The sequence below is a fragment of the Erinaceus europaeus genome, chromosome 12 (genome assembly GCF_950295315.1).
Source record: "Erinaceus europaeus chromosome 12, mEriEur2.1, whole genome shotgun sequence".
Taxonomy (NCBI): domain Eukaryota; kingdom Metazoa; phylum Chordata; class Mammalia; order Eulipotyphla; family Erinaceidae; genus Erinaceus; species Erinaceus europaeus.
Window position 1 is genome coordinate 3,361,091 of NC_080173.1, and position 23,063 is coordinate 3,384,153.

Here is a 23,063-nt window from a genome sequence, read left to right on the forward strand (position 1 = left end):
CACATTCTATTCAAGACCACATGGGTCAATCTCAAGGACAGACCACATGTTAGGCCTCAAAGACAGCATTAGCAAATTCAAGAGCACTGAAATCATCCCAAGCATCTTCTCAGACCACAGTGGAAGCCACTGTCATAAAAACTGCTTGGTACTGGAACGTGAATAGACACACTGATCAGTGGAATAGAATTAAGAACCTGGAAGTAAGCCCCACACTTATGGACATCTAATCTTTGACAAAGGTGCCCAAACTATTAAACGGGGAAAGCAGAGTCTCTTCAACAAATGGTGTTGCAATAAATGCGTTGAAACATGCAGAAGAATGAAACTAAACCACTATATTTCACCAAATACAAAAGTAAATTCCAAGTGGATCAAGGACTTGGATGTTAGATCACAAGCTATCAGATACTTGGGGAAATACTGGCAGAACTCTTTTCTGCATAAATTTTAAAGACATCTTCAATGAAATGAATCTAATTACAAAGAAGACTAAGGCAAGCATAAACCTATGGGACTACATCAAATTAAAAAGCGTCTGCACAGCAAAAGAAACCACTACCCAAACCAAGAGACCCCTCACAGAATGGGAGAAGATCTTTACATGCCATACATCAGACAAGAGGCTAATGACCAACATATATAAAGAGCTTGCCAAACTCAACAACAAGACAACAAATAACCCCATCCAAAAAAGGGGGGAGGACATGGACAGAATATTCACCACAGAAGAGATCCAAAAGGCCGAGAAGCACATGAAAAAATGCTCCAAGTCTCTGATTGTCAGAGAAATGCAAATCAAGACAACAATGAGATACCACTTCACTCCTGTGAGAATGTCATACATCAGAAAAGGTAACAGCAGCCAATGTTGGAGAGGGTGTGGGGTCAAAGGAACCCTCCTGCACTGCTGGAATGTCAATTGGTCCAACCTCTGTGGAGAACAGTCTGGAGAACTCTCAGAAGGCTAGAAATGGACCTACCCTATGACCCTGCAATTCCCCTCCTGGGGATAGATCCTAAGGAAGCCAACACACCCATCCAAAAAGATCTGTGTACACATATGTTCTTGGCAGCACAATTTGTAATAGCCAAAACCTGGAAGCAACCCAGGTGTCCAACAACAGATGAGTGGCTGAGCAAGTTGTGGTCTATATACACAATGGAATACTACTCAGCTGTAAAAAATGGTGACTTCACCCTTTTCAGCCGATCTTGGATGGACCTTGACAAATTCATGTTAAGTGAAATAAGTCAGAAACAGAAGGATGAATATGGGATGATCTCACTGTCTGGCGTAAGTTGAAAAACAAGATCAGAAGAGAAAACACAAGTAGAACCTGAACTGGAATTGGCGTATTGCACCCAAGTAAAAGACTCTGGGGTGGGTGGGGGTGAGGGGAGAATACAGGTCCAAGAAGGATGACAGAGGACCTAGTGGGGGTTGCATAAAAAATAAAATAATAAGACAAAAAAATAACTGTATGGTACACTTTAAAGATAGTAAAAATGTAAAGTATAAATTAGAAAAAGAGTTTGTTGATGTGTTCATAGAAAAATGGGGGGACATTATGGGACTAGTAGGGCCCTTTTATTTTCTGTGATATATATATATTTTAATAATGCTTGAATTTTATAATAAACAGAATGCAGTATGAAGAAAAATCTTCAAATCTAGTGGGCCAGGCAGTGGCGCACCTGGTTAAACACACACGGTACTATGCACAAGGATCTGGGTTTGAGCCCCCAGCGCCTCAACTGCAGGGGGAAAGCGGGTCTGCAGGTGTCTGTTTTTCTCTCCCCCTCTGTATTTCCCCTTCCGCTCTCAATTTCTCTGTGTCTTATCCAATAAAAGGGAAGAAAAAAAAAAAGGCCGCCAGGAGCAGTGGATTTATAGTGCAGGCACCGAGCCCCAGCGATAACCCTGGAGGGAAAAAAAAAAAAAAAGAAAGACCAAAAGCAAAAACTTTCAAATCTGCAGGTCCAGCAAGTCTGGGAATCACTGCTTCAAGGGATTCCTCTCTCATTTGACATGGCACACCTGTGCTACCTTCCCACTCCGGTCTGTGGGGCTTTAGAGCAAGGCAGGATCCGAGAGGTAACAGATTTCAGTAGTGAAACAACTTTTTGAATGGTGACAGAAATCTTATTCAGATAAGTTATGGGGGAGGGACAGGTGAAAAAGCCATTGTTTGAGCCCAACTACTCAACTTTCAACCTTGATCGGCATCTAGACTCTAGCCGTGTCAGCAAACAACAATTTCCAAGAAGGCTTAGAGTCAAGAAAGCTAGATGGAAGAGTTGAGAAGCCAGCTCTGGATGTTGAAGTATTTATGGGCTTTAAAAGGCTCATTTCCTTTCAGCTTTTAACTGAAATTCAGTACATTCCTCTCTGACCATGTGGTTATGTGCCATGCAAAAGGTGCTCCTGGCTCTTAGTCAATATTAAGCTCAGTATACACTTGACCTTCTCACTAATGGAATCTCCCCTGAAGATATCGATTCTCTGGCACTATATCCTGTATTATCTTATTAGATGCACTCCGAGGTCATACAGGGAATTTCAGTGTGAAATGAGATCATTACGAAGACCGGATCTCCATCTTTTACCAATAGGAGACTCAGATCCAGAGATTTCTCATGACTTGGGCTACCAGGCCAAGAGATTAGGATCTATTAGCCTCTAGGAATGTGGGGCTGGAGTCCGTACCACCCGGAAGATAAGAGCCTGTGGTAAACGTGTATGTGGAGGAAGTTAGCTGATGCTTAGATCTTAAAGGAGCTTTTCTTCCTCCTCCTCCTCCTCCTTCTTCCTTCTTCTTCTCCTCCTCCTCCTTCTCCTTCTTCTTTTTTTAAATTTATTTATTCCCTTTTGTTACCCTTGTTGTTTTATTGTTGTGGTTATTATTGTTATTGCTATTGGATAGGACAGAGAGAAATGGAGAGAGGAGGGGAAGACAGAGAGGGGGAGAGAAAGACAGACACAAGACAGGCACTGTGAAGTGACCCCCTGAAGGTGGGGAGCCTGGGGCTCGAACTGGGATCCTTACGCCAGTCCTTGTGCTTTGTGCCACGTGCACTTAACCCACTGCGCGACCGCCTGACCCCCGAGATTTTTGTTCTTTTTATTCTTCACTGAAAAAATTTTTTCTAATACAATCTTACTAACATTGTTTTTATTTACAGCATTACATATGTATATATATATATATATATTTTATTTTATTTATTTATTCCCTTTTGTTGCCCTTGTTGTTTTATTGTTGTAGTTATTATTGTTGTTGTTGTTGGATAGGACAGAGAGAAATGGAGAGAGAAGGGGAAGACAGAGAGGGGGAGAGAAAGACAGACACCTGCAGACCTGCTTCACCGCCTGTGAAGCGACTCCCCTGCAGGTGGGGAGCCGGGGTTCGAACCGGGATCCTTCCTCCTTGTGCTTTGCGCCACCTGCGCTTAACCCGCTGTGCTACAGCCCGACTCCCTACATATATATATATGTATATATATATATATATATATTTTAGGTGTAGAGCATTAAAATACATTTGTTTATACTATGTTGTGATTACCACCAAAAGCCTAGTATTTATTTATTTATTTACTTATAGTTATTTGTTATTGCTGGGGCTCGAGCCTGGGAACTTGTGAGGTACTTTCTGCACAGTGCTATGTGCACTTAACCAGGAGTGCCCCAGTGCTCAGCCCCCCAAAACCTAGTTTCTTTTTCTTTTTTTCCTTTCCTCCAGGGTTATTGCTGGAGCTCGGTGCCTGCACCATGAATCCACTGCTCCTGGAGGCCATTTTTCCCATTTTGTTGCCCTTATTCTTGCACTTGTTGTTTTCGTTATTACTATTGTTGTCATTGATGTTGTTGGATAGGACAGAGAGAAATGGAGAGAGGAGGGGAAGACAGAGAGAGGGAGAGAAAGACAGACACCTGCAGACCTGCTTCACCGCCTGTGAAGCGACTCCCCTGCAGGTGGGGAGCCGGGGGCTCGAACCGGGATCCTTACACCGGTCCTTACGCTTAACTCGCTGCGCTACCGCCCGACTCCCCCTTGACCGTTTTGAGTTCCAAGGATCATGTAGGATGTTATACATAGACAGGGTAGGTGGTAACAGTGGTGAGATACTGGGAAGAACTGCAGCAGTGAAGATACTTCTAGAAAAATCAAAAGAAGCAGAAGGTGAAAAAGTAAAAAAAAAAAAATCAAAGAGAAGGAGAAAAAGGAACTCCATGTAAGTAGTGGAGAGATGGCTGAATCAGAGAGTGCTTTTCCAAATACAGGCTCAACAGGAAGAACTATGTGGCCAAGAAGGGTGAAGGACCCGAGGGAAGTGGGGAGGACGAGAAGAAGGCAGAACATGGGGCTGCATCTGGAGAACAGCTGCCCTCAGTCAGGAAACCAAGGCCAGCCTTTCCGCTGCTTCTCATCAATCACCCTGAGCCTACGCTGAGGCCTTCCTGCTCAATCATTCCTTCATTCACGGCAGGCAGGGGCCTCTTCCTGTGCTCTGACAGGCTGAGCAGCAGCCACTCACTGGAGCAACAAGGCCAGCAGGGAGAGGGAGCGATTGCATACATGAAAGCATGTTTTCTCAACAGGGCACAGTCTGCTACAGATGTTTATGGCAAGACAGAGCCGGGAAACTAAATTCAAGCTCATACCATCTTGGGCCAGGCATGTCAAGGCAGAAAGAAGCAGAGGATGTTTGTCAGTACTCTTAACTACACACGCGCGCACGCGCGCGCACACACACACGCACGCAGAACACATCAAATGAAAAACTATTGCTTGTAAATAAATAGACCTGAGAACCAGTAAGAGAGTCTTCCCAAATCCAGGCTGGAAGATAGCCAGGTGAAAAACTTTCAGATTCCAACTCCTCTTAGTTAACAATTGCAAAAACCAGCCCTCTTAACCAACTGGACAAATTTCTCACTTAATACTTACAGTAATGTAATTCAGAGAGTATCTTAGTGATTAGAAAGGTCAAAACACATGGGAAAAGGGTCTGGAAGGTGGCTCAGTGGCCGAGGACTGGTCCTACATGCTTTAGGCCCTGGGTTCAGCACTAACACCAAATGAAAGAGAGCAGTAAGGAACACCCCCCCCCCCAGCCTCAAAGAAAAAGAATATAACTGCACGGATAGATAACTGCACGTAAAGCAGTGTGTCCCCACCTCCATGTCTGTCTCTCTTTCCACCTTCCTTCCCTCCTTTCTCCTTTTACTATGAAATAGATAAAATAAAATATGGGGCCAGGCAGTGGCACATCTGGTTAAGCGCTCACATTACAGTGCATAAGAACATAGGTTCAAGCCCCTGGTCCCCACCTGCTAGAGGAAAGCTTCACGAGTGGTGAAGCAGGGCTGCAGGTGTCTCTCTGTCTCTTTCCCTCTGTCTCCCCCATCCCTCTCAATTTTTCTCTTTCTAGATCCAATAATAAAAAAATAAAATAAAAATAGAAAAATTAAAAAAAAAGAAAATCTGTTAATCAAATACATTAGGATGGGAAATGGCTTAGCAACGGAGAGTAATGCATGAGCTCCCAAGGCCAGTCTCTGGTCCTACATAAATAAACAAACAAACACCTGCAGACAACTTTGGCATTCACTGTCTCTGGTCACTGCAATTTCTATTTTTAGTGTATCTCTAGTTACATGTATTTTATTTTTGCAGAAGGAATCCTTCCCTACAATTTCTTTCCAGCTGCAGGATTCTGACCTTACCAACTTGAACTGAACACAACTCCACAGGCATTAATAAATTGTGGAAGAAAAACCCAATTTTCAGTACTAGGAGTGGAAAACAGAAAACAAAGAAGGAAAATTTCCTGGTAATTTTCTTCAATCAAAAAAAATTCCTTTAAACAATAGTTTTTCTTTGATGGTTGCTCCCTATATAATTATTCTGAGTAGTGCTTAAAAATGCAAAAAGACAAAAACCCAAACCAGTGTTATGGTGGAGAAGCACAGTTTATTTTTTTCTTTCACCTCACTCCCCCACCCCTCCAGGATTAATTTTCTCTGAAACACAGAAGAGCTGGGGAACAGTTGCAGCAAATGGAAACGGGATGAACTGAGCGAACAGCCTGGTCCCAGCTTCCTGCTCTAACTAACATCATCGGCGCAGGTGTCGAGAGGAGACAAGTTGCCGTGAACACGCTGGTGTTCCCTGGGTTCACCTAAATGGCCAGTTCACTTAAAAAACAACCGTGGGGTGCACCTGGTTGAGCACACATGTTACAGTGCACAAGGACCCAGGTTCAAGCCCCCGTTCCCCACCTGCAGAGAGAAAGCTTTGTGAGTGGTGAAGCAGGGCTGCAGGTGTCTCTCTGTCTCTTTTCCTCTCTAGCTCTCCCTTCCCTCTCGATTTCTGGCTGTCTCTAGCCAATAAGTAAATAAAGATGATTTTAAAAAAGAGAATAATAATAATCATATATTATCATATATAATAATAATAATAAAAACAGCAATAAGGAAAAACATAAACTCACTGTCATCTCCCTGCTGCCATTTCTGTGCAGTCTAACAAAACAGAACCCACAAAGGAAATTATGGGTCCTGATTTACCTGGGGGGGGGTGGTGAGGGACCAAGCCAAACCAAACCAAAACATTACTGTCTGTGAGGGGTGAAGAGGGCTTTGGGGTCCCAGTGGATGGTGATGGAAAAGGACCTAATGGAGGGTGAGAGTGATTTTCAGACAGACACCTATCACGGGGAGATGAGAAACTGCACCCTTGTGTCAACAACCGTACTGTAAGCCATTAGCTCACCAGGAAGATGAGGCCGGGGATGGGGGAGAGGAAAGAGAAAAGACAGTACTTGGAGCCAGTGAGACAGCTCACTGGGGAAGGCGCCTGCTTGCTAAGTAGGTGTACAGCCCAGGTCCGGGGCCCCATATGCCACGTGGGGGTGATACATCACTCTCTGGTTCTATCTGTAAACACTGGCCCTGAGTGGTGAAACCCTGGCAACCACCAAACCCAAAGGCGATAACCCCAAGCGACAGTTACAGAAACAGAATCGATCTATTTAGTGGGCATAATGTTTCAGACCCACAGAGAGGTTTCTGGACTTCCCCTAAATTTTATAAGACTGCAAAATCCCAGTTTCCTATGGATGAGTGAGTGTGTGGGAATTACTGCATATTACGGTTCCCTTTAGGTGATTTACAATGTCTGTTAGTCTAGTAAGAGCTCGGAGAAGTCTGCAATAATAAGATCTGTTTAATTTTGTATAACCCAGGCCTTCCCTTACTTAACTCACTATGTACCATCTTAATAACAGCGATAAAGGATCCTAGACCCTTTTGACCTAAATTAACTTAAACTCTGGAGATTTTTAAATGGCCCTTCTGACTCTATGATACCAACCTCATGCCGGGACCCCCAATTCCATGATTCTAACCACCTTCTCTGGAAGAACCCTCTCTGACTTGTGTCTAATTGCTGTTTCCTCACTAGCACGCCCAACTGAAGGATGGCCTCCTGGCCCAGGTTCTTGATGGCTCCCATTGCCCCAGGTTCCATTTTTAAAGAAGGGGCACTTGTGGGGGCTGGGTGGTGGTATACCTAGTGAAGTGCATATGTCACCATGCACAAGGACTGTGGCTTAAGCCTTGGAGTAGGTGACGCAGTGCTACAGATTCTCTCTCTCCTTCCCTCCCCCTCTCAATTTCTCTCTGTTCTGTCAAATAAAAGGAAGGGGAGGGGGCCAGGTGGTGGCGCATCTGGTTAAGTGCACACATTACAGTGCACAAGGACCTGGATTCAAGTCCCTGGTCCCCATGTAGAGGAGGAAAGCTTCACAAGCAGTGAAGCAGGTCTGCAGGTGTCTCTCTGACTCCCTTTCTTTTTTTTTTTAATTTTTATTTATTTATTCCCTTTTGTTGCCCTTGTTATTTTATTGTTGTAGTTATTATTGTTAACTGATGTCATCATTGTTGGCTAGGACAGAAAGAAATGGAGAGAGGAGGGGAAAACAGAGAGGGGGAGAGAAAGACAGACACCTGCAGACCTGCTTCACCGCCTGTGAAGCGACTCCCCTGCACTTGGGGTGCTGGGGGCTCGAACCGGGATCCTTAATGCCGGTCCTTGTGCTTTGCGCCACCTGTGCTTAACCCGCTGCGCTACAGCCCGACTCCCTCTCACTCCCTTTTTATCTCTCCCTCCTCTCTCAGTTTCTCTTGTCTCTACCCAATAATAAATAAAAATTAAAAGTTAAATAAAAAAAGAAAAAAGGAAGGAGAAAGGGGAGGGAGAAAGAGACACTTCCAAGTTTTGAGCCACTGCCTTCTATCTATAGGGTTAATCGTGATGTGGAGACAAAAGTTACTTCCTGGCCACCAACTCTCACTCCCGGCCTGTCCTTGAGACCCACAGAAGGAACATGGCAGCTGAGATGGGCAGATACCCTCTGGTTGTTTGGAATTTCCTTTCAAACAAGACCAGCCCCAGAGTTCTAGCATGGTGATGCGGCCTCCCTGGACTTGTACCTGTGTCCTAGTTATGTAACTGATGGAAGAGATGGAAGGTGGAGGGGCAGGGGTGCGACTGGAGAGGGGAGAGAGAACTTGAGAGAAAATAAAGGCTGTCAGTCTGTGCACACAGCAGCATCAACTCTTTCAGCTTTCAGTGGAATGGACGAGGCCGAGATTGAAAGTGAAATTCCTATCTAGGACAGTTAGTTGCTTTCAGAAAAATGCCTCAATCTTTCTGCTGCCACTCCTGGGAAGATAACCCAGGCTCAGCTTGGGTGACTGACAGTGCTTGTTGTTGTTGTTGTTTTGGCCTCCAAGGTTATTGCTGGGGCTCGGTGCCTGCACCACAAATCCACCGCTCCTGGAGGCCAGTTTTTTCCCTTTTGCTGCCCTTGTTGTTTATCATTGTTGTTATTATTATTGTTGCTATTGCTGCCATTGTTGTTGGATAAGGCAGAGAGAAATGGAGAGAGGAGGGGAAGACAGAGAGGGGGAGAGACAGATAGACACCTGCAGACCTGCTTCACAGTTTGTAAAGTGACCCTCCTGCAGGTGGGGAGCCGCACATCTCCCACATGGTCCCCTGCTGCCGGGGGCTCAAACTGGGATCCTTACACGGGTCCTTGTGCTTCACGCCATGTGCACTTAACCCGCTGCGCTACCGCCCGCCCCCAACAGTTCTTACCCATGAACGGCCTTCCCTCACTCCCCGAGCTTGGCTGAACCAACCCTGCACAATCCACCCTACCCTGAGGTGACATATATGTGAGCTTCTCATTGAAAAGTCGTCCCCTTACAACCGATTTTCTCTCCAAGTAATGGAGATGTTGGGTAACAGTGGACAGTGCCCCTCTGCCCCCAACTGCCTTTGCTCCCTGCGACCACTGCCTGTCAGTCAGCCTGGAGGCACTGGCCCCTCTTGTGCAATGCTTGTTAAAGGCTCACTTTCTGGAGGGGCTGGTCCTGGCAGCCGACCCCTGCAGCACCTGTACATTCTAGGCTTTTGTTCTCAGCTTCCTAAAGCTCCTGCTGTCAGGAGCCCAGAAAGGAGAAAAAAAAAAAAAAACCCTTTCCTCTCCATCCTAGCTGAGGTTGGGGGGGGGGGGGCTGAGCTATATTCACATTCCAGGGTAGTCTCTCTGTCTCTCTGTCTCTCTCTCTCTCTCTCTTTTTAGCCCTAGAAAAACACAATCAATGAGTCTGGAAGGCAGCCAGTCTCCTCAGGTACCTGCCTTTGTGACTTTTAAAACTTCACAACAACCGGCAGGTTTTTGAAGAAGTATTTGGATGGTCTGTCCTCTGGGAAATTGTTGCCATGTTGTTCTTTGTTTACTGTATAATTAAGGATTTTTTCCTATAACTAAGCTACAGATATTTCTTCCACTTCCTGTGCAAATGACATTTCCACATAATCCTAAGCACACACAGTCACTCACCGTGATGAAAAAGCTTTGATGTCTTTGATAACTGTGATAATGCTGGAGCCATAGACGACCTTAAATAGAAAGTTCTCTTAGCTGGGCTTTGTCACAAACGGGGGCAGCCTGAGGCCTCAGTAATAGGCTGGGCGGTCACATATGAGACCCGGGGGTGCTGGAGGTCTCAGTAATAGGCTGGGCGCTCACATATAAGAAGACCCAGGGTGCCAGGAATCACCACCCATTCATTGCCCTGGGCTAATCTGTGAGAAGAAATGCCTTGTCTGCTGTGTTCTGCGTCCCTCTTCACCTCTGAGGGAGGGCTGGGCAAGCTAGCCAACCCCAGCTGGGTTGTGGCATGTGGGGGGGAGACTTCTGTTTTGGGGCACAGACAGGATATATGGAGTGTTGAATGATATATATATATATATATATATTTATTTTATTGGACAAAGAGAAATTAAGAGGGGTTGGGGAGACAGAGAGATGGAAAGAGACAGAGAGACACCCGTAGCCCTGCTTCAACATTTGTGAAGCTTTCCCCCTGCAGATGGGGACCGGGGATTTGAACCTGGGTGCATGGCAATGTATCCACTTAACCAAGTGTGCCACCACCTGGACCCGTGTTGAATGATATTAAAGAAAGGTATTAAGGGAGAGTCAGGCAGTAGTGCAGCAGGTAAAGCACACAGAGTACAAACAGCAAGGATCCCAGTTCGAGTCCCTGTTCCCCTCCTGCAGGGGAGTCGCTTCCCAGGCGGTGAAGCAGGTCTGCAGGTGTCTGTCTTTCTCTTCTCTCCCCCTCTCTGTCTTCCCCTCCTCTCTCCATTTCTCTCTGTCCTGTCCAACAGCGATGACCTCAATAACAACAATAATAACTACCACAATAAAACAAGGGCAACAAAAGGGAATAAGTAAATAAATATTTAAAAAGAAAGGTTTTGAAGATGAAAGTATGGGAGGTATAGATACCAGTGTAAAAAACATCTGAGACAGAGGGAAAAAAAAGATGAAACCATCAAAAGCATTTGCCATAAATCTCAGAAGCAGAGCCTCCAGAGCCAGAGAGGAGAAGGCTCTTCCGCCCGTGTTCTGGTGGGCAGAGAGCGTGAGAACATGACTGAGTCCCAAGTCAAGGGAAGGGAAGTCAGAATGAACATTGTGGGGCTGGAGTGGTGCACCTGCAGTCAGAGAGGAAAAACCCAGATCCCCTGGTCTCTAGGGAGAAGGAAAGAAAAACTGTTCTATATTTGGGATGGAAAATAAAAGTGGACTAGCCAGGAACAATGCTGCTTCCCTATGGAGAATTAAATCCAGACTTTGATACTCAAAGTTGTCACAGCCTAGCTTCCATGTGTCCAGGCCAGTGACGTCATTAACCCACTGGGTCTGGAATGTGGACTGAACCATTCCTGTCCCCAGCTTCAGTGATGAAGTGCTAACTCCCAGTGGGAGGGCGTTTCAAGTGTGCCTTTGGGAGGTGAGGCTCTCCACTATGGGATTAGTGTCCTTAGAAATAGCCGAAAGGAGGCTACCAGGGGCAGGGAAAGAGCTCATGGGGCAGGGTGCCCAGTTTATCATGGCTGAGGACCCAGACTCCAGCCCCAGCCCTGCATGGGTGCGACATGTGCTATACAGCGTCTCCCTTCCTCTCAATATAAAACAAGGATGGGTTTTTTTTTTTTTTTTTTTTCCCCGCCAATGGTCCTTTGGGCATGTAGGCCATCATTAACAGGTCATACAGAATTATCAGCTTGGGGGGCCAGGTGGTGGCACACCTGGTTAAGCGTAAACATAAGGACTTGAGCAAGGATCAAGGTTCAAGCACGCTTCACAGGTGGTAAAGCAGGTCTGCAGGTGTCTATCTTTCTCTCCTCCTCTGTCTTCCCCATCTCTCTCCATTTCTCTCTGTTCTATCCGACAACAAGGACATCAATAACAACAACAATAACAATGATAAACAACAAGGGCAACAAAATGGGGAAAATGGCCTACAGAAGCAGTGGATTTGTAGTGTAGGCACTGAGCCCCAGCAATAACTCCGAAGGCAAAAAAAAAAAAAAAAAAAAAAAAAAAGCATAATGTTGGGGCCGGGTGGTGGTGCACCTGATTGAGCACACATGTTAAAATGCTCAAGGACCCAAGTTCAAGCCCCCAGTCCCCACTTGCAGGGGGAAATTTTTCATGGAGAAGCAGGGCTACAGGTATATCTCTCTCTCCCTCTCTATCTCCCCATTTCTCTCAATTTCTGGCTGTATATATCCAGTAAATAAATAAATATAATAAAAATTTAAAAAGCACAATGTTGTTATATATGGGATGCAGTTGCCTTGGCAGGACCAGACCAAATGATTTTGCAGGCTGAATATAACTTGTGGGCAGGACGTTTCCTACCCCTGATCTAAAAGATGAAGAAAAATATTGGCCATAAGCAGCAGAATCCTGTATGTGTGAGATCATAATGGAGAGAGAAAGAGAGAGAGAGAGAGAGAGAGAGAGAGAGAGAGATGGAGAGGACTGATTTGCTCTCTCCTTCTCTCTCTCTCTCTCTCTGCCAATAAGGACATAGCAATAAGATGGCCATCTGCAAACTAGGAAGAGGCCCACACCAGAAACCAAATCACTGATATATTGATCTCAGAGCCCCAGCCTCAGAACTGTCTTCTTGTTTAACCACCCAGACACATGACATTTTGTTCTGCAGCCTAAGAAGACTCTGGGCAGCTCCTGCAGGTGGGCATCCTACTGTCCTTAGGTTCAACTCCAATCTCACCTTCCCTGAGGAATCTCCCTTATTCCTTCCAGGCATAACTCCCCTGGCTCTTCCTCAACCTCTGTACTTTCACTGTAATGCTTAGTGCAAAAGTTTCCTGAAATACTGACAGTTAAGTATTCAACTTTTCTTACTTTATTTTCTCTAAAATCTGTACACACACACACACACACACACACACACACACACACACACACACCTCCCTGCCCCCCCCCCCCCACCACCACCAGTCAGTTCCATGTCCTGAGCTGATGCTTAGTATGGCAGGAGGTACTTAGCTGTTCTGACAGGTCTATGACAGGCCACAGTGTTAATGCCAGTGGTAGAACAGGTTCCTGAGTTGCACAATTCTCTGTCCTTTCTTTTCCAAGATTAATCAATGTGCCACCCTTTCCTCTTAGGACTGTCAGAGAAAATCAGGGCAAACAGTCTTTCATTTTACCCCCATGCAATAATTAAACTATACTGAATCTAAAAACCACTGTTGATCTGAAAATTACAATTTAACTGGACATCCTGTATTTTGTTTTGCCTCCAGGGTTATTGCTGGGGCTCGGTACCTGAATCTACTGCTTCTAGCGGCCATTTTTCCCATTTTATTAGACAGGACAGAGAGAAATTGAGAGAGGAGAGGGAGATAGAGAAGAGGGGAGAGAGAGACCTGCAGACCTGCTTTGCCACTTGTGAAGCTTCCCCCCCTGCAGGTGGGGAGCTGGGGGTTCGAACCCGGATCCTTGCACGAGTCCTTGCTCATAGTACTATGCGCGATTAACTGGGTGCACCACTACCCAGCCCCCATCATCCTGCATTTTCACTTTTGAAAGCTGGCAATGTTATCATCCTAGCACCTCATAATTAAGTATCTTGTGTAAGATGTGCCTCGTTCTTGTCTGGACTCCTGTACTGAAGACTTCAGCTCTGTCCCTGAAGCTCAAGCCCCCAGTCCAAAGACCAAGGCCTTCCCTTCCACATGGCAACTGCCAGTCTGGCTGGATTTCCCAGGGCCATTCATTCTGCCCTCTGCCCGAACCGCTATCAGTCCAGTTCTGAACGCTTCCAGTTCAGTGGGCAGGCCAAGTGTCCCCTGCCTCTTGCTGTGTCTTGCCTCCAGAAATCCTTGACTGGCCCTTGATGCTCAGGTGTTGTCTAGAATGTCTAGCTACTTATTATCAATCAGACTGTCACCTCCCAAAGGGCTGGGTTTATTGCTTAGTGCACGATGCTTCCCACATTGTTGGCGTTTCAGAAGATGCTTGTTAACATAAAAGGGAAAGATGCTTTTATGAACTGAACTATGCCCAACCCATGCCAACAAATTTTGAAGTCCTGACACCAGTTCCTTAAATGTGACCTCAGAGGCCGAGTGATGGTGCACCAGGTTGAGTGCACACATTGCCATGCATAAGGACCTGGGTTCAAACCCCCATTTCTCCCTGCAGGGGGGAAGCTTCACATGTGGTGAAGCAGTGCTGCAGGTGTCCATCTTTCTCTCCCCCTCTCCTCTCTCAATTTCTCTCTGCCCTACCCAACAAAATGGAAAAAAAATAAACTGCCACCAGGAGGAGTAAATTCATAGTGCCAGCTCCTAGCCCCAGTGATCACCCTGGAGGCAGACAGACAGACAGACACTATGTGATGTGTTCCCACTTATTCACCCACATAACTTCCAAGCGACCAATGGCAGCTTCCAGCCTTGCATAATAAAGAGTGACGACGGACACTCATGGGGCACTGGCCAGGCACCGAGCACTAGGGCGCAAGGACGTCGTGCGGAAGACTTAATTTCTGCTTCGCATCACCCTCAGGAAACAGTTCTCACGTTTCCCTTCACTCCATGAGCACACGGAGGCCTAACGGGAAGTCATCTGCACAAAGGATTTAGTCGATCACAAAACCTTCCCCTGGAAAGTCGTGCCCTTGCGAGAAGTGATTGAACGGGGCGGAGGGCAGTTTGTGTGCCAACTGCTTCCTGTGCACGAAGTCGGGGGCAGGCCAACTGCATCACCTGCCTGGGCAAACGGGGCCATCCCAGCGTCTTTGCCCTCTGCCCACTGCTGCTCTCACAGTGCCTGGCACACAAAGAACAGCTGCCTGCCCTGGGTCCTTGCTGGACACTGTGCAGCCTGCCTGCCCTGGGCCCTTGCTGGACAGTGTGCAGCCTGCCTGCCCTGGGCCCTTGCTGGACAGTGTGCAGCCTGACTGCCCTGGGCCCTTGCTGGACAGTGTGCAGCCTGCCTGCCCTGGGTCCTTGCTGGACAGTGTGCAGCCTGCCTGCCCTGGGTCCTTGCTGGACAGTGTGCAGCCTGCCTGCCCTGGGCCCTTGCTGGACAGTGTGCAGCCTGCCTGCCCTGGGCCCTTGCTGGACAGTGTGCAGCCTGCCTGCCCTGGGCCCTTGCTGGACAGTGTGCAGCCTGCCTGCCCTGGGTCCTTGCTGGACAGTGTGCAGCCTGCCTGCCCTGGGTCCTTGCTGGACAGTGTGCAGCCTGCCTGCCCTGGGCCCTTGCTGGACAGTGTGCAGCCTGCCTGCCCTGGGTCCTTGCTGGACAGTGTGCAGCCTGCCTGCTCTGGGTCCTTGCTGGACAGTGTGCAGCCTGCCTGCCCTGGGCCCTTGCTGGACAGTGTGCAGCCTGCCTGCCCTGGGCCCTTGCTGGACAGTGTGCAGCCTGCCTGCCCTGGGCCCTTGCTGGACAGTGTGCAGCCTGCCTGCCCTGGGCCCTTGCTGGACAGTGTGCAGCCTGCCTGCTCTGGGTCCTTGCTGGACAGTGTGCAGCCTGCCTGCTCTGGGCCCTTGCTGGACAGTGTGCAGCCTGCCTGCCCTGGGCCCTTGCTGGACAGTGTGCAGCCTGCCTGCCCTGGGTCCTTGCTGGACAGTGTGCAGCCTGCCTGCCCTGGGCCCTTGCTGGACAGTGTGCAGCCTGCCTGCCCTGGGCCCTTGCTGGACAGTGTGCAGCCTGCCTGCCCTGGGCCCTTGCTGGACAGTGTGCAGCCTGCCTGCCCTGGGCCCTTGCTGGACAGTGTGCAGCCTGCCTGCCCTGGGCCCTTGCTGGACAGTGTGCAGCCTGCCTGCCCTGGGCCCTTGCTGGACAGTGTGCAGCCTGCCTGCCCTGGGCCCTTGCTGGACAGTGTGCAGCCTGCCTGCCCTGGGCCCTTGCTGGACAGTGTGCAGCCTGCCTGCCCTGGGCCCTTGGTGGGGAGTATGCAGCCTGCCTGCCCTGGGTGTTTTAGAGCCCTGAACCTACCATCAGCAAATCTGCAAGAGGGACTGCCCCAATTTTAGAGACAAAGAAGTTAAGCTTCTAGATCAATGACTTCTTGACTTTTGGATAAAATGCAATATTTATAGTTCACCATAGAATTGATTTAAAAAAAAGTGGGCAGCATAATAGCTATGCAAAGGGACTCTCACGCCTGAAGCTCCAAAGCCCCAGGTTCAATCCCTCACACCACCATAAGCCAAGGCTGAGCAGTGTTATGGTAAAAAAATAATAATAGTAATAATAATATACCTAAAATAGACCTACCAGCTTTTTCCAAAACAGAGACCCCAAGTCTTCATCTGCACTATTCCAGCCTTTAGGTTCATGATTATTCAACAATTTGTTCAGCTTTATATGTTAACTCTTTTTCAGGCACCAGATTATTCCAGATGCTACCACGATGCCAACCTTACTTCCCTGGACGACCCCACCAATGTGTCCTGGAGCCCCGCTTCCCCAGAGCCCTGCCCCACTAGGGAAAGAGAGAGACAGGCTGGGAGTATGGATCCACCTGCCAACACCCATGTTCAGTGGGGAAGCAATTACAGAAGCCAGACCTTCCACCTTCTGCATCCCACAATGACCCTGGGTCCATGCTCCCAGAGGGATAGAGAATAGGAAAGCTATCAGGGGAGGTAATTGGATACAGAGTTCTGGTGGTGGGAGTTGTGTGGAATTGTACCCCCTCTTATCCTATGGTCTTGTCAATATCTCCATTTTATAAATAAATAAAAATAATAAATAATATAAATTAAGCTAAGGGACACAAGAAAATGTTCTCTTTCTCCTCTCTCCTCTATTTATACATAAACACTTCTTCTTCTTCTTCTTCTTCTTCTTCTTCTTCTTCTTCTTATTATTATTATTATTATTATTATTATTTTACCAGAGCATTGATTAGCTCTGGCATATGGTGGTGACTGGAATTGAACTTAGGAGCTCAGAGTCTCAGGCATGAAAGTCTTTGGAGGGGCTGGGCAGTAGCACACCCAGTTGAGTGCAGGTGTTACAATGCACAAGGATCAGCATTCAAGCCCTAGGTCCCTGCCTTGGGAGTAAGCTTTATGAGTGGTGTAAGCAGTGTGACAGGTGCCTCTTTTTCCTTCTCTATTACCCTTCCCTCGGAATTTATCTTTATCCAGTAAGTAAGTAAGTAAATAAGTACATGAAAAATTTTAAAGAAAGTCTTTTGGATCTCCCCGGCCCAATGCCATATATATATTCTTACCAATTTATAAAAGACATTTGTTAGCCAAGGTTAAAAGATAGAATTGACAAGCCATTTTAATGGAATAAACTTAATTTTATGAAAAGCTTTGAAGAGCATTCCTTTTTTTTTTTTTTTTTAATTTTGGAGAGGACAGCAGGAACCCCAGAACTGACAGTTAGGGGTTGTTTCACTTGGTCAAGAGTTTCATGGGACCAGGAGATGGCTCACGCAGTAGCGTGCACACCATACAGTGTGTGGGGCTGATCTTAAGCCCTGGCCACCACATACTGCACCAGGGGAAGCCCATGACTGGGGCGTGGCGCTGTGATGCTGCCCCTTCTCTCTGCTTCTGTCTGAAGTGGCAGAGTCTGAGAACACCCAGACCTTTCTCACTGCAAAGCCAGTGAAAGTCCCACTGTATTTGTTGGGATTGTACCTATTTGTGATGCGAGCGTTTATCCTGTTATCCAGCAACTATGGACTGCAACGTCTACTATGTGACAGGACTGTTCCTATGCCAAGGAGATGATGAATCATGTCCTCTCTCTCTCTCTCTCTTTCTCTTTCTCTCTCTATTCATGGAGCTGGGTCCTCAAACATATGTAGCTCCATTACTCCTGAACCAACCTTTTCATTCTTAAAAACTATGCTTTTCAGATAGAGAGTGGCAGAGGGAGAGAGAGATACTATGACAGCACCCCCACCACATGTGAGGCTCTCCCCTTCCCCCCGTGTCTGACTGTGGAGTTCGCCCACGGTCCCAGGATCTAAACAGGGGCCGTGAATACAGTAGGGCACATGCTGTACCAGGGGTGAGTTATTCCCAGTCCCTTGGCTTCTTCCATTTCTCTCTTACTGTCTTCCTCGATCGGTCCTCTGACTATTTTAGTATATGTGCTGCTGAAGCAAGTGCACAGTGTCTGACTATTTTGATTAAGACCAAAAGCTCCATCAAAGCAATTAACCATGTTCTTTCTTTCTCTCTCTCTTTCCCTATCCCTTGCTTTGTCTCCAGGGTTATCACTGGGGCTCGGTGCCTGCACTACGAATCTACTGCTCCTGTTGGCCAACGTTTTTCCATTGTTGCTGTTGCTATTGTTGTTGTTGGATAGATGGAGAGAAACTGAGAGAGGAGAGAGAGAGAGAGAAGGACAGACACCTGTAGCCCTGTTTCACCGCTTGTGAGGCAACCCCCTGCAGTTTAGAGCCAGGGGGAGGGGGCTTGAACCAGGATCCCTGTGCCAGTCCTTGAGCCTCACACTAGGTGTGCTTAATGCAGTGTGCCACAGCCCGGCCCCCAATTAACCATATTCTTGTTGTCACAGCTGTAGCTACTGACCACTGGGAAAAATGATATAAGTGAACATACCACAACACTATGATATTATAGGTCCCTTATGTCTAATGTAAGTATTGATTCCAGAGACTTTTAGGATTCAAATCATGGAGACAGTCCAACACAAAACTCTTAAGTAAGGGAGTTGGGCGGTAGCACAGCAGGTTAAGCGCAGGTGGCGCAAAGCACAAAGACTGGCGTAAGGATCCTGGTTTGAGCCCCCGGCTCCCCACCTGCAGGGGAGTCGCTTCACAGGCGGTGAAGCAGGTCTGCAGGTGTCTATCTTTCTCTCCTCCTCTCTGTCTTCCCCTCCTCTCTCCATTTCTCTCTGTCCTATCTAACAATAATGACATCAATAACAATAATAACTACAACAATAAAAAAACTAGGGTGGCAAAGAGGAATAAATAAATATTTTAAAAAAGCTCTAATAGTTTGTGTAAGTGTCTTCCTGGCTTCAAAGTTGTGCAGTCAGAGATCAGCCCACAGTGTGCATGGCTAAGCCCCACCCTCCATGGTAGCTATGATCATCTACATAATATCGTGTACCTAGAAACTGTTCCTCTGTTACAGTAAACTATCACAAGTGGAGCAATTGAGTTATTTTAAAATAAAAGAACAGGGGATTATGTAAAGTGTCTATCAAAGCATTTTAAATTAACATTTATATTCCCGAACAAGTGGGAACATCCGACTTACTGCATTAGACATAACTGTGTAACAGTCTGCATTTCAATATTTGATTCTGAATTAGTCCTCTTTCTTTACTACACTGATGCTAAGTACAAAGGAAGTTCCAATTACTCCATTGATCTTAAGGCTGAATATATCAAAACAATTAAATGAAAACTTACTGTGTATTCTGGTCCCAGATGTTCATCCAGACAAAAGGGAGAGAAAAAAGAGAGAGAAAATTATGAGTTAGGCCACAGTGATCCAGCATACAGAGCCACAGAACCAACCAGTGCTGCTACGCTGTAATTATTAGGCATGGAGTAAAACTTTCATTAATGCTGGCTGTCTCCATGTCTCATCTCGAAACTTTTTAAAATGTATTTCTGTGGTTGGGATGATCAGGGCTGTAAGACAGGAATCAATTAGCCTATAGGTTTGTGGCTAATTAACACCCCAAGAGTTGGCAATATAAAAGCTGAATTAAAAACTAATAATCAAATCAGTAGAGCATTTCATCTGCCACAGAGGAAATATTTTCAGTGGAAAAGCAGATTTGCAACCAACAGAGTTTCAAGTATTTGAGGGTGACAACGAAATCTTAAGTCTTTGGGCACAGTTTCTAGGTCAGCATCAGCACAGTGGTCAGCGTCACTCCACGTGAAAAGGAAAGTCATCTTAAATATTTCCACAGTATCTAATTACAAAAGAATCAGTTTGGGGTAAAAAGACCTAAAAGAATTACTTACTCAAATTATAGTCAAGGTTTATTTGTTTGGGGGGGGGGGGGAGAGCTGGGATGTAAGACAAATAAGTCACAATAAACAGATTGTTTATAAACCGAGCACACTTCCAATTTATTTGGGGATTATGGAGGAAACAGGGAAATATAGGAATAACAAAGCTTCTCGAAAGTTCACTAAAACGAGGTCCACTTCCCTCTCTGCCATACCTGCAGTCGTTTTATAAGGAAGATGGAATGACCAGCTGAGCCCCACTGCTCTCTGCTAGGGAGGGAGCGTAGTGACCTAAAAGGATTAAAGAGCCACTACAGGGCTCCTGGAAGCCCCTGCTTAGATTAGCCACCCTAGATCAGTAAAGTCTGGTCATGAATATATCCTTGCGTCGCTACACACTCCCAAGGACTTACCTGTGATGGTGTAGGGATAGTAGTTCCAAGCCTTCTCGGTGACATAAAAGATTTTGGGAACAACAGCTCGGGCCCAACTAGGCAGTTTGCTGCAAGGAAAAGAAAAAAGAAAAAGAAATGAAGGGGAGACAATTAGAGTCTATTTAGCGTCTCATGATGCTAACCTGTTTCTTTTTCTTTTTAAAGCTTTAATGAGAGAGACGATACAGAGACTTGAACCTGGAGCCTCATGCATGCAAGTCCTTTGCTCTACCACATCCTTCTGGGTAAACTGGCTGCCACAGAAATGAGGAGTCAGGCATCTCTTCCTTCTCTAGACCTTTTCCATCTGTGCTTCCTGCTGCTGTTTTCTGTGCCTATTCCTGTGTTTTCAAAACGCTTGAAGGCAGAAGGTTGCAGTCTAGTGTGGGGACCTTTCAGGACTGTAAACTTGTCTTCTTTGATCTGATTTGCAAGGATATGAGGGTTCAGTCCTTAGAGGCTGATACAGAAGAAGTGACGTGAAGAAATGTTTAAGCCTGAAACTCGTGCTGGGGGGTGGTGGTGGAGCAAGTGTTAAGAGTCAGGTATCAGTTTTAACAACTCACACGAGCGGTATTTTCAGAATGAACTAGACGTGGTAGAGTAGTCAACAGCAAAAGGAAGGGACTGACTGCCGTTGCTCATTGAGGTCTGTACTTAGTGACTTGTTTTCCTCTAAAGACAGAGATACACTGTAACCTCCACTGTCTGGAGCTGTAACCTTATTTGAAAGAAGAACTTTGCAGGTTTAATTAAAGAGCTCAAGATAAAAATCACCCCGCATAAGCTCTAATGACTGGGGTTCTCAGAAGAGAAAGGAGAGGGAGATCTCAGACAGAGACAACCAGAAGGGTGCCGGCCACATGAATATGGGGGCATGGAGTGATCTGGCCCCCCAGCAAACAACGCCAAAGACTGTCACAGACACGAGGGGATAAAGGAGAGGCACCAAACAGATTTTTACCCCGAAGGTCTACAAGGAAAACATTACCAGCACTGTAATTTCCCAGTTCTGGCCTCCAGAACAGTCAGGATAAATGTGTGTTGCTCTGAGCCATCCAGTTTGTGGCAATTTGTTGCAGGAGCCTAAGAAACTATTATAGTGACGACCATTTCTCTGGAACAGGGGCCTGGGCAGTCAGTCATTTGTGGAAAATAAATTCTCAAAACAAGGCAAACCTAAGGGCACAGGTCCCCAGATTGTTGCTAAGCCAAATACTAATTAAGCTTAGTTCTGTTTTCCTCTGGAGGCAAGCTCTACAGTATACCACAGGCCTAGAGAATTCCTTAAATACTGTTATTTAATGTGTGATGTTATATAGCCCTTCAAAATGTCTCCCCACAGAACAATGTCCTAAGGTTTTTCTGTCTCTCCAGATGCTACCTTTCTGCTTCTTTCCAATTCAGAAGCCTTCAGCTAAGTGTCTGGGTACTCAGTCTAGCAGTACATCAGACCAGAGAGGTGGCACAGATTCTCAGTTCCCAAGGGCTGCATGTGGGCAAGAGAGAACATCAAGAAGTAGTTTTGACTTTCAAGCTGATGTAACTGGGAAAAGCAGGGGAGGGAGGGGCATCGGACTACTAACTGCAAGTCCCCAGTCCCTCTTTGGACATGGAATTCAAGTCATGACAACAGCCTGTACAAGACTGTGTACCTTGGATGCCTTCTCAAATTGTCTCTCTGATTCCTGACAGTATCCAGACCCTGCTTTTAAAAAGGCAAATATGTCTTTTCAATGGTTGGCCGGACCTAAGCCCAGCTCTGGGCCATCTATCAGGGCTAAAACAAATGGGGAAATCAAATCTCCCCACCCCCCCAAGCTGGGAGAGTGTCAGGTAGAGGCTGCTGTTCTCGTGGGCCACGGGGAGCAAGCCAGCATGGCCTCACGGTCCATGGATCAGTTCTTCTTGCTGTTCGAATGCAGGCCTTCCCCCTCCTAAGATCATCTCTCAATAGCTGCTCATCTGCCTCAGGTCCGCATGGCTCAAAAGGAAGGGTTGTTGCAGCTTTTGCTTGTGATTTTGTTCTCAGCCACTGAGGGTGGCGTGCGACTGTGGTTCACATGGCAAGTGGAAAAGTCACGCCGGGCTTGCTTTTGGGAGATGGCAACCTTCCCTGGGCTTCTTCCTCTTTTGGTCTCAATCTGGGCCATACACAGAGGGTAGAGTAGGGGGTACACAGCATAATGGTTCTGCAAACAGACTCGCATGCCTGAGGCTCCAAAGTCCCAGGTTCAGTCCCCTGACCATCACAAGCCAGACTTGAATAGTGTTTTGGTGACTAACACACACACACACACACACACACACATACACACACACACACACACACACACACACACACACACACACACACACACACACACACCTTTACTATCACACTCAGGGGAGAGGTTCTATCTGCATGGCCCCCTCCTCAAATTCATGAGGTTCCTCATGGATAGCACGCTAGAGCCCAAGGTCCCCTGCCTCCATCATCCATTCCCCACATCACTCATAAGGCCTCCCAGAAGACCCACATTCCTAAGCAACAGCTGTTTTCTGGAAGGAAGATGGCAGACAAGATGGCAGACGTAACTCTCCATTCACATTGAGACTTATCCTGTCAGTAAATGATCAGGACTCCAGCCTCTAGCATCTTAATTTTAGCTGTTTTATTCACCCAATCATGCAGGATATGTAATAGTCAACTTCCTCTCCCTGAAATCCAGTTATGTGGCTGGGGTGATGGCTATGCT

The 23,063-nt window shown here is 46.7% G+C and overlaps 2 protein-coding genes across 2 annotated transcripts in view; both read right to left on the bottom strand.

The window, feature by feature from the left end:
* LOC103114541 (phosphatidylinositol transfer protein cytoplasmic 1) overlaps positions 1-19,355 on the bottom strand; it is a 142,160-nt gene extending 122,805 nt beyond the window's left edge. The window contains exon 1 of the mRNA XM_007524235.3: positions 19,337-19,355. The gene's annotated coding sequence lies outside the window, so the exon portion shown is untranslated. The remainder of the gene's footprint in view (positions 1-19,336) is intronic.
* A 762-nt stretch (positions 19,356-20,117) lies between these two features.
* Positions 20,118-23,063, bottom strand: part of LOC132541789 (cytoplasmic phosphatidylinositol transfer protein 1-like) — a 185,017-nt gene continuing 182,071 nt past the window's right edge. The window contains exons 3-4 of the mRNA XM_060202485.1: positions 20,305-20,393; positions 20,118-20,182 (exon numbers count right to left, since the gene is read on the bottom strand). Of these exons, the coding sequence (XP_060058468.1) occupies positions 20,118-20,182; positions 20,305-20,393 (154 nt within the window). The remainder of the gene's footprint in view (positions 20,183-20,304; positions 20,394-23,063) is intronic.